This window comes from Schistocerca cancellata, chromosome 2 (assembly GCF_023864275.1).
Source record: "Schistocerca cancellata isolate TAMUIC-IGC-003103 chromosome 2, iqSchCanc2.1, whole genome shotgun sequence".
NCBI classification, from domain to species: Eukaryota; Metazoa; Arthropoda; class Insecta; order Orthoptera; family Acrididae; genus Schistocerca; species Schistocerca cancellata.
The window spans coordinates 342,056,877-342,069,927 of record NC_064627.1 but is presented as its reverse complement, the minus strand read 5'-3'; the positions used below and the strand labels follow the sequence as shown (position 1 = coordinate 342,069,927).

At 40.2% G+C, this 13,051-nt stretch overlaps 1 protein-coding gene across 1 annotated transcript in view; it reads right to left on the bottom strand.

The window, feature by feature from the left end:
* Positions 1-13,051, bottom strand: part of LOC126161732 (interleukin-1 receptor-associated kinase 4-like) — a 125,413-nt gene that overhangs the window by 15,474 nt on the left and 96,888 nt on the right. The window contains exon 8 of the mRNA XM_049917766.1: positions 5,623-5,778. Coding sequence (XP_049773723.1) covers positions 5,623-5,778 — 156 coding nt within the window. The remainder of the gene's footprint in view (positions 1-5,622; positions 5,779-13,051) is intronic.

Genomic DNA, 13,051 nt, shown 5'->3' with positions numbered 1-13,051 from the left:
ATAGTTTTAAAAAATCTTGGAAAATAAGTCAAGAATTATAATATGTGGTGACTTTTAACATAGAAATGGCAAACCACAAGATCAAGTCACAAGGACATTTCTGAACATGCTAAGATTACTTGACCTATACTGTACAAATAACTGTGCTACATGTAAGAATGCCTGCATAGACAGTAATATAGTGAATTTCCATTGGTAAGACTTCACAGTCAGACTTTCAGGAGAAAGGGTCGGCAGATCATGAGCCTTTACTCCTAATTAAAATTGAAGAACCTAAAGTGGTACTATTATGAGGGCAAAAGGAAGAGTACATAAGAGTGTTTATTGAGAGACTAGATAGGGCAAACTGGGGCTTTGTATAAAATTGCCAGTCGGGGAAAAGGTGAGCCGAAATGGCCCTTGATAACTGTTTTAAAGAATATACAGATTTGTGGTATTCTTGTTCTCCAGTCTCAAAAATAAAAAGTTGAAGTGGTTTTCTGAAGAACTTGTGGGAATCAAAGAAAATGTGCCCATACTGTACCAGAGACATAAGCTTGCCTGAACCCAAAGAACAGAACAGAGAGAGAACATCTATGGGTCCTATATGGAAAAAAAACTGGCAGTGGAAAACTATATAGAAATATAGAAAGGGCCCCCAATAGATTCAAGGTAGCATGGAAAATAATAAAACAAGAGGACACACCAAAATGCACATAAGGAGCTCTGATACAGCCTGAGGAATTAAATCATTGCCTTTTAAACTCAGTTAAAGAAATAGGAAACTATATTAAAGCAACAATTTCATCCGCAAGGGGCCTGATTGGAGCCCCACTGCCAGATGACAGGTATTTCAGTGGAGTGATATCACATCTGATCATAAAAGCTCGTTTTCAAATTCTGGCCTACGCAGATGACATAGATATAATAGCAAGAACCCAAAAAGCAATGGAAGAGACATTTACAGCTCTTGAACAGGTCAGTAGGAACATGGGGTTAATTATTAATGAACAAAAAACAAAATATATGGCAGCTGGAAAAGCACATAGAGAAAATATGCCAAATGCAATAACAATGGGCAATTATACATTTGAGAGAGTTGAACATTTCAAGTATCTGGGCTCGACAGTTACGCATCTAAATGATACCTCCTTTGAAATTAAGCAGAGATTAATACTGGCCAACAGAGCCTTTTTTGCCCAAACAAGACTTCTATCTTCAAGGCTCCTGACTCGTACCACGAAATCAACTATGTATAAATCACTTATACGACCTTACATATGCCTCTAAAACCTGGACATTAACAACTAAAGATATTGAAACACTGGGTGCATTTGAAAGAAAGGTACTTAGACGAATTATTGGCCAAATCTGTGAAAGAGGAAGATGGAGGAGGAGAGACAACCATGAGTTGTATACCATATACAAAGACCAACCCATCAGAAGAATAGTGAAATCATCCAGACTGAGGTGGGCGGGACATGTGGCTCGCATGAATGATACAGAAGTACCAAAAAGAATATTACAAGGAAAGCCAGGAGGGCAGAGAGGACGTGGTCGACCAAGAGCCAGACGGGAAGATGGGGTAATTGAAGATCTTAGGAAGATGAGCTATAGAAACTGGAGAGTATTGGCAAAGGACTGAGAGAGATGGAAGGAAATTGTAGAAGAGGCCAAGGCTCATCATGAACTGTAGAGCCAAGAAAGAAGAAGTTTTCACATTCTAAATGTATAGACTGCTGTTGGTTCTTGAATTATATCATTAAAAAGACAAAACACTCAGTCTCTAAACCATTAGCTTTTATCTTTAATAAATGTGTAGAATTTGGAGTATTTCCAGAATCGCTCAAGATATCAAAAGTTATTCCAGTTTTTTTTAAAAAAAGGGGACAAACAATTTCCCCTAAGCTACACAGCAGTCACAACTATGCCAATATTTTGAAAGATATTTGAGGCACTGCTAAGCAGCTATAGTGGAACCTCACATAGCCAGCATAATTTGTTCCAGAATCTTACTCGTAGTGTGAGACACTCGTTAAGCGAAACAATTTATCCCACATAAATTGATATAAAACACGATAATCTTGTTCGTGCCATTTGTTCAAAGAAAATCATACATACAGTATTACGTACTTTGAATATAATAGAGGGAAACATTCCACGTGGGAAAAATATATCTAAAAACAAAGATGATGTGACTTACCAAACAAAAGCGCTGGCATGTTGATAGACACATAAACAAACACAAAAATACACACAAAATTCAAGCTTTGGCAACCAATGGTTGCTTCATCAGGAAAGAGGGAAGGCGAGGGAAAGACAAAAGGATGTGGGTTTTAAGGGAGAGGGTAAGGAGTCATTCCAATCCCGGGACCGGAAAGACTTACCTTAGGGGAAAAAAGGACAGGTATACACTCACGCGCACACACACACACACATATCCATCCGCACATACACAGACACAAGCAGACATTTGTAAAGGCAAAAAAAAACTTTCCGCTCCTGGGATTGGAATGACTCCTTACCCTCTCCCTTAAAACCCACATCCTTTCGTCTTTCCCTCTCCTTCCCTCTTTCCTGATGAAGCAACCGTTGGTTGCGAAAGCTTGAATTTTGTGTGTATGTTTGTGTTTGTTTATGTGTCAATCGACATGCCAGCAGTTTCATTTGGTAAGTCACATCATCTTTGTTTTTAGATGTATTACGTATTTTATTATTCGTGATACATAACTAATTATTTTTTACTAGGAAGCTATCTATAGTTATTTGTTTCTGCCGACGCTTCAACACATGGTGAAAATGCGACACAGCATTATCATCAAATAAATTGTAACGTGCGTAGTCACTACTTTATTTGGGTGATGATTTTCAATGTACGATGCAACTGATTCCCATACTTTCAGCATTTCTCTTATTGTGGCAGAAGACTGCTGCTTTGTGTTACCACCTCCTCCTCCTCCTCCTCCTCTGAAGAACTCCTCTCTACAACTTTCTGCAGTGAAACACATTGTAGCTCCATAAGTTCTTCAGTGGTCATTTCTTGGTTGTGATCTTCCACAAGCTCATCAGTATCATTGTTATCCACTTCTAGTCCCAAGCTCTTGCCAAAGACACAATCTCATTGACTACAGGCTCCATAGTACCGACTGAAGCGCCTCTGAGTCACCTTTGACAACACACACTGGCCAAAGCTCCTTACACGGAAACGTTAAGGTTCTCTTGGTAATCCCTTCCCACACCTTTTCAATTATCTTGATGCAGGCTACGATGTTGAAGTCATTTCCCAAACTCTCTGAGAGTGAGATTGGTAGCTTCAGTCAACTCAAAGCAATGCTCAAAGAGTGCTTTAGTGTAGAGCTTGTTAAAGTTAGAAACGATCTGCTAGTCCATAGGCTGGAGTAACGGAGTGGTGTTGGGAGGCAGAAATTGAATCGTGATATACTGAAAGTCTTCAAGGAGGTGGTCTTGTTGGCCTGGAGAATGGGCAGGAGCTTTGTCCGTAACAAGCAAAACAAGGAGGGGCAGATTCATCTCAAGAAAATATTTTTTCTCTGAAGTACCAAACACTCATTGATCCAATCACAAAAAAGATCACATGTCACCCAAGACCTGTTGTTGGACCTCCACAAAACATTTAACCTGCTGTTCTGGGATTTACATATCTTGAAGGCTCGTGGAGTTTCTGTATGGTAACCAAGCAGTGGTTTAATTTTCAAATCACTGCCTATATCAGTACAGAATAGTAGTGTGAGATGGTCTTTCGTTGACTTGTGACCGGGCAATGCATTCTCCTCTGCTGTTATAAAGGTATGCTTCAGCATCATTTTCCAGAACAGACCCATCTTGTCACACTTAAAAATCTGTAGTGGCAAGTAGTCTTCAGGATCTACAGGCATCTTGAAGTTGCCACCGAGCTCTCTGCTACCTTTGTGTTGGAGCTGGCTGCTTCGCTGTGCCTCACAATGCTGTGGATGCCGGTAATTCTCTTAAACTTCTTGACCCACGCAGGTCCCTTAAACACTTCTTCAACCCTGATGAACATAGTGTCTTCTTAATGAGGTTGGCAAAAATCATTCTCACATTCCTGTAAATGATGTTCTCATTAATAGTATTGCCCTGCAATTGCTTTTCATTTATCCATATAAGGAGCAACCTTACGACATCATCCAAAAATGAAACCGTTGTTTAAATACTCTTGTCACTCCCTTTGAAGCATCTATTTCCTTAATCTCTTCCTCATTCTTGAGGATAGTGCAAATAGTTGAGACAGACTAATTGTCTGAAGCTCACACCACATTTGTTTTTTTCAATGATTTTACATTTCATTTCGATGGTCATTTTCTTTCTCTTGGTATCACTGCTGTTAGGTGGCCAAAGCAAAGCATTTGATTGCATTCCTGTTGACATATTAATAGGGAAGATGGAGTTTTATAGTGTGTGTGGGAGCACATTAACTATGATGTATTCTTATTTAATCAACAGAAAACAGTTCGTCTCAGTCAGAAATGTAAATTTCTCCTTAAAGGAAATCAGCACAGGTGTTCCACAAAGGTCTAGGCTCATTCTGTCATATGTTATGTAGCTAACATAACACTACTTACCACACATTGGAGGATCTCAGATCTGAATAGGATAACAAAAGAAAATCTTGATGCAGCTTTGGACTGGTTTGGGGCTAATTAACTCCTGTGTAATCTTGATAAAATCCAACAACTCCTAATGGGAATGTCCAATGAAACAGAAAATAAGTCAGTAAAATTTTTAAGTTTTACATTGGCTCCAAACTCCACTGGGAGGAACATACCAATCATATATGTGAAAAAATCTCGGGTGTCATACCTGACTTTGAAGCTAAGGGATTTAGTGAGCTTGGATTTCTTAGGGTGACACATTTTGGACTATTCCAGTCACATATGTCATATGGTCTCATTGTATGGTGACACTCCCATCACATTGAGACTGTTTTTAAAAACACAGAAGAAAGTCCTACATATAACATGTAAAACAGGACACATGGAGCATTGTCGTCATCCTTTTTCCAGGCTCAGAATACCCACAACTATACATTTATATGTACAAGTGTCTGTGCTGTACGTTAAAAATAATATTTCAGAATCTGCTGCTAGATGAGAAACTCATGAACACAGCATCAGTGCTAAGGCTAATTCAGATACCAAGGCACAAGTGAGCAATAACTGGAAATTCTCACAAAGTGAACCCATTCCAAAATTTCAACAACTTGCCAATCTATGTTTGATATATGGACCTAAAAATTTTTTTAATTAAATGGTGCATGTGGCTATCAGATCACCCATTTTACAATATTAAAGAATTTTTTGAGGTGCCTGAGGAGGATATTAGCATAACAAATTTTCCTATTGTCTACTGCATCATTATGCTTCTGTCTTTTGTACAATTATGTCCTTTATACTCCAATTATTATTGCACAGTGTTCGTACCATACTACATCACAGCATAACTTATGGTCACTAGCTATTAGAGATCTTCCTGTAGCTTAATATAAACACTACAGTTAACGGATATTATTTTATTACTACACATATGTATTATTATATTCCTGCATTATACAATAACAACAAAGCCTATTTCACTGTAAAATGAGAAATCAAATGAGGAACTTACCACACCAAAACTGAAGGCATCTAATTTGACTGACACATCTCCTCTAAAAGCTTCCGGTGCCATATATGCTGATGTGCCAAATACTGTACTTGTCAGAAGAGCACTCTGAGTCTGTTGTGAACCTGCACCCAGATGGACAAGTCCAAAATCACCTAACTGTCAACAAACAAAAAATATTTTAAATTTCTTAAATATTATGACAACTATGATGTGCTGAAGAAATTAAAGTAACACAGCAAAGCACATTTGACTTCTGATAACAATAATTGAAATTCCTTCATGGATTATGTAAAAACAAAGGAAAGGCAATCAATCACCTATAGTGAACTTATTTGTGCCACTCAGACACACATAAGAAAACAGTATTCACACTAATTTTTTAACTCCTTTTATGTTTTCTGTTACACATGTGTATGCACCACACATTTCAGTCTGCTATAGGTGAGTGGTTGCCTTTTCCTTAGTTTACATCCAAATTCTGATATGGAATTGATACTAAACATGCTGCAGAAATTCATCAGTGCAAGTATACAACAGAGAACCCAGTAACACATGGTAAAAATAGTTTAAGAAAAACAAATGTGATAATATGAAGCACAAGTTCAGAGAACTGATTTTTTGAAATCAACAGCATTTTGTTAATTTCTTAAATTATTTATTTCCATTACTATTTAGCTTTGTACAAAAAAACTAAAATAGACTGCCAATCCTCATTTCTCCATAAAAAGGTCAATTCCTTTGGAAGGGAAAGAATTAAACCCATACGATTTGCTCAAAAATGCAAACGCACATCTTCTATCTGAACATATTCATAGTGAAATAGACTAGAATTTGGAGCATGCAGGTTCAATTCAAAGCACCCCTTGAGATTTGTGAGAATGTAAAAAGTTGGATCTGGTGTACTTTAGGTCTTGTGTGGCCAACTTTAAAAGGACATGAATACAGAAACAACAGCACTATGATTAATATATGCAAATAACATGCTGAACACATGCAACCCTAAATAGGATACTAAGAGACTGCATCATTATTCAGAGCAGGACATCTGAAATGTGGATAAGCTGACAAGACAAAAAATTTATACAAAACAGAGCTTAAAAATGAACGGTAATTGAGACGGACAAAAAACCTGGGATAAATGCATGTAGCTGAAGCTTGAGGGGGGAGGGGGATGAGCAATCTAAAGACAATATAAAGTACTTCAAAAAAGGGAGAGGGGAGGGGGGCATGAAAAGAAACCCACTGAAGGCTGGAACGTACTTACATGTTCACATTTCCTGACTAATACAAATCTTCGAACTCTCATTCTTTTGTAACATTTTTATTATAATTCCCACATGCTTACTCAGCCCTTTATTCACAGATTTCCTCTTGTTCCCACTCACTTCCCACTTCTTCATTAGCACTTTCACTACATCTCATGTTCTAACTTCTTTCATCCACGCTCTAGTAAAATTTCTACTCACGTCTAGCAGAAAGGGAATGACAGCTAACACAGTTATTAGATTCTTTCAGTTTGTGGAATTTTGTACTGGGACCACAGCAGAACATGACTGATTTATGACACAGCTAGTAGAAGGCACATATTGTGTATCAAGACTGATTCACTATCAGTTGTAAGATAGCTGGACTGGCATAAATATAGTGAGTAGAGTTTTGATATATTCATGTTGATTTGTGTGGCTTTGGCACACACAGTTCAATAACAGCAGGGCAAAAGTGTATAATGAACAGCTATGTGGTCAGCCAAGGACGTCCATGTCAGATGACAATGCCTATCATATCTTTCAGGATGATTATGACATTCAACTGGTGTCTTAAAGATCTCAAAGGACAGTGCACACAACACCAATCAGGACAAATTCCATTACAGACACATATGATCATAACCAATTCCCACAAGAGCACATTCATTTCATGAGGAAGGAGTATTGTTCATGCTCCATGTCACTGCAATGGATAAAACAAGGACAATGCAAACCAGGCATGCACAGTATGGAAACATACATGGGCCATTTTTTTCCCCAACCTCCGATCGTTTAGTATAGAAGATACATGAGCGGCAGAAAGTGGACGTGCGCTGTAGGCTACCGTGCAACTCTCACACTACCCATTCTGCCATTGCTGACCTCAAGGCATCAGTCTGTGTTGCACTACAGCCATGTAAACATGGCTGCAGTCATTGTTGCCTCCGCCAAGTGTGAGTTACCATGTGTAATTCCGTTTCTGTAAGCAGAAGAGAATAGTGCAGCAGACATTCATCAGTGAATGAGCTAAGTGTACAGTGATAACTTTATGACTGATGGTGTTGTACGTGAATGGTGCCGAAAATTCTAAGATGGACAAAATAACATGCATGATGAAGGGGGCCAAGGACACAAGTCATTCGTTACAGCCAAACTTGTTGAACGAGTTTGCAGAATGGTACAGTCCTGACCTGCCACACAGTGACTTTCACCTTTTCTCTGAACTGAAGATGTGGCTATAAGGGCAGCACTTTCAAACCAACGACGACCTTCGAAACGTCAATGCTCATTTTAAATCATTGGCGGCAACATTTTTTGAAGAGGGTAATGCAAACTGGTCCACAGGTACAATAAATGTCTCAATCTTTTCATGTTGAAAAGTAACCATAAGTGTACAAAACTTTTGGTAATAAAATAATTGTTTTCTATGAACTTGTCTTTTATTTATAACCTACTGGTGGTTGGGGGGAGGGGGCGCTCATATATTATTCCAGCCGCCACATATATTTAAAATGTTCTACCCTGTACTGGATGAATTACTGCAAGAAGTGTCTTTCTGACATGACTAAGTGGTATGTAGAAACAGACCTCAGTAGCTACTGAGGTATACCTGAGAGCCACTACAGAGCTTTGAAAGATGGAAGTTCAATAAAACTATGAAACCATTCTCAAATGGCTCAAGCTATTAGCTTGCTGCACATAAACAGCAAACCCTGAGGTTTAATTTGTCATACAATTATACAATGCAGGCTTTAACAGACAGTGGTATTTCCTCAATGGCTTTTAATTGTTGACTAAAAGTTCATTTCCTGCTGTGGAAGACATTGTCAGGGGCTTGGAGATAGCTGTCTAGCTTCTCTTACTTGTACTAGTTCTAAAAGCAAAAACTTCACTTTCCAGTGTAAATAGTACAAAACTTTGCCACAGCTCAGGAATCTTTAACAGTGTTTCGAGGATGACATGAGACAATGATTATTGTGATTACAAGTAAATAGGTTGGCACCTCAACTATCTGAAGTTCTAAAGATTTGAGAAACAGTAATTGCCAGACAATCTAATTAAATGCCTCCACAGACTCTGATGATATCTGCTGCAGTAGGAGACGAAGTGTTAGACAGAAGAATGAGCCATAAACAATGACCAATAACCTAGAAACACTGTGTCTCTTAGGAAACTGTAAAAATGTTGAAATTAAACTAAGTAGCCCTAGAAAGACCACTGTGGAATGGGAATTATTACCTTGGAACACTGAAAATATTACCAATGCAGGAGGTACTAAATTTAACTAGCAATCAGGAGATACATTACTGTCATTTATATGGTAATAGCAAATGCTTGGTGGACTGTAAATAATTTACAGAGTAGAGATGACAGCACATCAGCCATCAACAGGCATATATACTGAAGCACCAAAGAAACTGGTATAGGAATTTGTATTCAAATACAGAGATATGTAAACAGGCAGAATAAGGCACTGCGGTCGGCAACATCTATGTAAGACAACAAGTATCTGGCACAGTTTTTGGATTGGTTACTGCTGCTACAATGGCAGGTTATCAAGATTTAAGTGAGTTTGAATGTGGTGTTATAGTTGCTGCAAGAGCGATGGGACACAGCTTTTCCAAGGTAGCGATGAAGTGGGGATTTTCCCATACGACCATTTCACAAGTGTAATGTGAATATCAGGAATCCAGTAAAACATAAAATCTCTGACATCACTACAGCTGGAAAAATATGCTCCAAGAACGGGACCAACAATAACTGAAGAGAATTGTTCAGCGTGACAGAAGTGCAACCCTTCTGCAAATTGCTGCAGATTTCAGTGCTGGGCCATCAACAAGTGCTACCGTGTGAACCATTCAAAGAAACATCATCGATATGGGCTTTTGTAGCTAAAGGCCCATTTGTGCACCCTCAATGACTGCATGGCACAAGGCTTTATGGCTCACCTGGGCCCATCAACACTGACATTGGACTGTTGATGACTGGAAACATGTTGCTTGGTCGGACGAGTCTCGTTTCTAATTGTATCGAGTGGCAGGCAGCGAAAGACGTCCCCGGAGGCTGATCAGAAAGCCTCCCCGGTGCGTCTGACAAACAGGTTTCAGGCACTGTCTCTGGCTCCGTGTGCATTCCGGGTGGAGTCATTACTGATGTGGAAAGGGTCCTTCCGGATGCCATGAAGAGCACAGGGTGCAGCCAGCTGCGGGTGGTGGCACATGTCGGCACTAATGACGTGTGTCGCTTTGGATCTGAAGAAATTCTCTCTGGATTCCAGTGGCTATCTGATTTGGTGAAGGCTGCTGGTCTTGCTTACAAGATGAAGGCAGAGCTCACCATCTGCAGCATCATTGACAGAACCGACTGCGGACCTTTGGTGCAGAGCCGGGTGGAGGGTCTGAATCAGAGGCTCAGACGGTTTTGCGACCGTGTTGGTTGCAGATTCCTTGACTTGCACCATAGGGTGGTGGGGTTTCGGGTTCCGCTGAATAGGTCAGGAGTTCACTACACTCAGTTGGCGGCTACACGGGTAGCGGAGGCTGTGTGGCGTGGACTGGGCGGTTTTTTAGGTTAGAAGGCCTCGGGAAAGTACGGGGTGGGCTGCAATCTCAAAGGGTGCATGGCAAATACAGGACGTGCTTGGATCAAGGAACAGTCGGAATTGTAGTTGTAAATTGTAGTTGTGCTGCGAAAGTCCCTGAGCTTCAAGCACTAATAGAAAGCACAGAAGCTGAAATCGTTATAGGTACAGAAAGCTGGCTAAAGCCTGAAATAAGTTCTGCAGAAATTTTTACAAAGTCTCAGACAGTGTTCAGGAAAGATAGATTAGGCAGAACTGGTGGTGGAGTGTTTTTGTCTGTCAGTAGTGGTTTATCTTGTAGTGAAGTTGAAGTAGATACTCCGTGCGAATTGATATGGGTGGAGGTTATACTTAACAGCCGAACATAGTTAATAACTGGCTCCTTCTACCGACCCCAAGACTCCATTGATATACTTGCGGAATAGTTCAGAGAAAATTTGCGTCTCGTAACAAATAAATACCCCACTCATACGGTTATAGTTGGTGGGGACTTCACCTTCCCTCGATATGTTGGCAAAAAAACTTGTTCAAAACCGGTGGTAGGCAGAAAACATCTTCCGAGATTGTCCTAAATGCTTTCTCTGAAAATTATTTCGAGCAGTTAGTCCACGAACCCACGCGAATTGTAAATGGTTGTGAAAACACACTTGACCTCTTAGCCACAAACAATCCAGAGCTGATAGAGAGCATCATGACTGATACAGGGATTAGTGATCACAAGGTCGTTGTAGCTAGTCTCAATACCATTTCTTCCAAATCCACCAGAAACAAATGCAAAATAATTTTATTTAAAAAATCGGATAAAGAGTCACTAGAAGCCTTCCTAAGAGACAATCTCCATTCCTTCCGAACTGACTATGCAAATGTAGACGAGATCTGGCTCAAATTCAAAGATATAGTAGCAACAGCAATTGAGAGATTCATAGCTCATAAATTGGTAAGAGATGGAACTGATCCCCCATGGTACACAAAACAGGTTCGAACGCTGTTGCAGAGGCAATGGAAAAAGCATGCGGAGTTCAGAAGAACGCGAAATCCCGAAGATTGGCTAAAATTTACAGATGTGCGAAATTTGGCACAGACTTCAATGCGAGATGCCTTTAATAGGTTCCACAACGAAACATTGTCTCGAAATTCGGTAGAAAATCCGAAGAAATTCTGGTCGTATGTAAAGTACACAAGTGGCAAGACGCAGTCAATATCTTCGCTGTGCAGTGCCGATGGCACTGTTACCGACGACTGTGCCGCTAAAGCGGAGTTATTGAACGCAGTTTTCTGAAGTTCCTTCACCAGGGAAGATGAATGGAATATTCCAGAATTTGAAACACGAACAGCTGCTAGCATGAGTTTCTTAGAAGTAGATACCTTAGGGGTTGCGAAGCAACTCAAATCGCTTGATAAGGGCAAGTCTTCAGGTCCAGATTGTATACCGATTAGGTTCCTTTGAGATTACGCTGATACAGCAGCTCCCTACTTAGCACTCATATACAACCCCTCGCTCACTGATAGATCTGTACCTACAGATTGGAAAATTGCGCAGGCCGTACCAGTGTTTAAGAAGGGTAGTAGGAGTAATCCATTGAACTACAGACCTATATCATTGACGTCGGTTTGCAGTAGGGTTTTGGAGCATATACTGTATTCAAACATTATGAATCACCTCGAAGGGAACGATCTATTGATACGTAATCAGCATGGTTTCAGAAAACATCGTTCTTGTGCAATGCAGCTAGCTCTTTATTCGCACAAAGTAATGGCCGCTATCGACAGGGGATCTCAAGTTGATTCTGTATTTCTAGATTTCCGGAAAGCTTTTGACACCATTCCTCACAAGCGACTTCTAATTAAGCTGCGGGCGTATGGGGTATCGTCTCAGTTGTGCAACTGGTTTCGTGATTTCCTGTCAGAAAGGTCGCAGTTCGTAGTAATAGACGGCAAATCATCGAGTAAAACTGAAGTGATATCAGGTGTTCCCCAGGGAAGCGTCCTGGGACCTCTGCTGTTCCTGATCTATGTAAATGACCTGGGTGACAATCTGAGCAGTTCTCTTAGGTTGTTCGCAGATGATGCTGTAATTTACTGTCTAGTAAGGTCATCCGAAGACCAATATCAGTTGCAAAGTGATTTAGAAAAGATTGCTTTATGGTGTGGCAGGTGGCAGTTGACGCTAAATAACGAAAAGTGTGAGGTGATCCACATGAGTTCCAAAAGAAATACGTTGGAATTCGATTTCTCGATAAATAGTACAATTCTCAAGGCTGTCAATTCAACTAAGTACCTGGGTGTTAAAATTACGAACAACTTCAGTTGGAAAGACCACATAGATAATATTGTGGGGAAGGCGAGCCAAAGGATGCAACAAGTCCACTAAAGAGACAGCTTACACTACACTCGTTCGTCCTCTGTTAGAATATTGCTGCACGGTGTGGGATCCTTACCAGGTGGGATTGACGGAGGACATCGAAAGGGTGCAAAAAGGGGCGGCTCATTTTGTATTATCACGTAGTAGGGGAGAGAGTGTGGCAGATACGATACGCGAACTGGGATGGAAGTCATTACAGCAAAGACGTTTTTCGTCGCGGCGAGATCTAGTTACAAAATT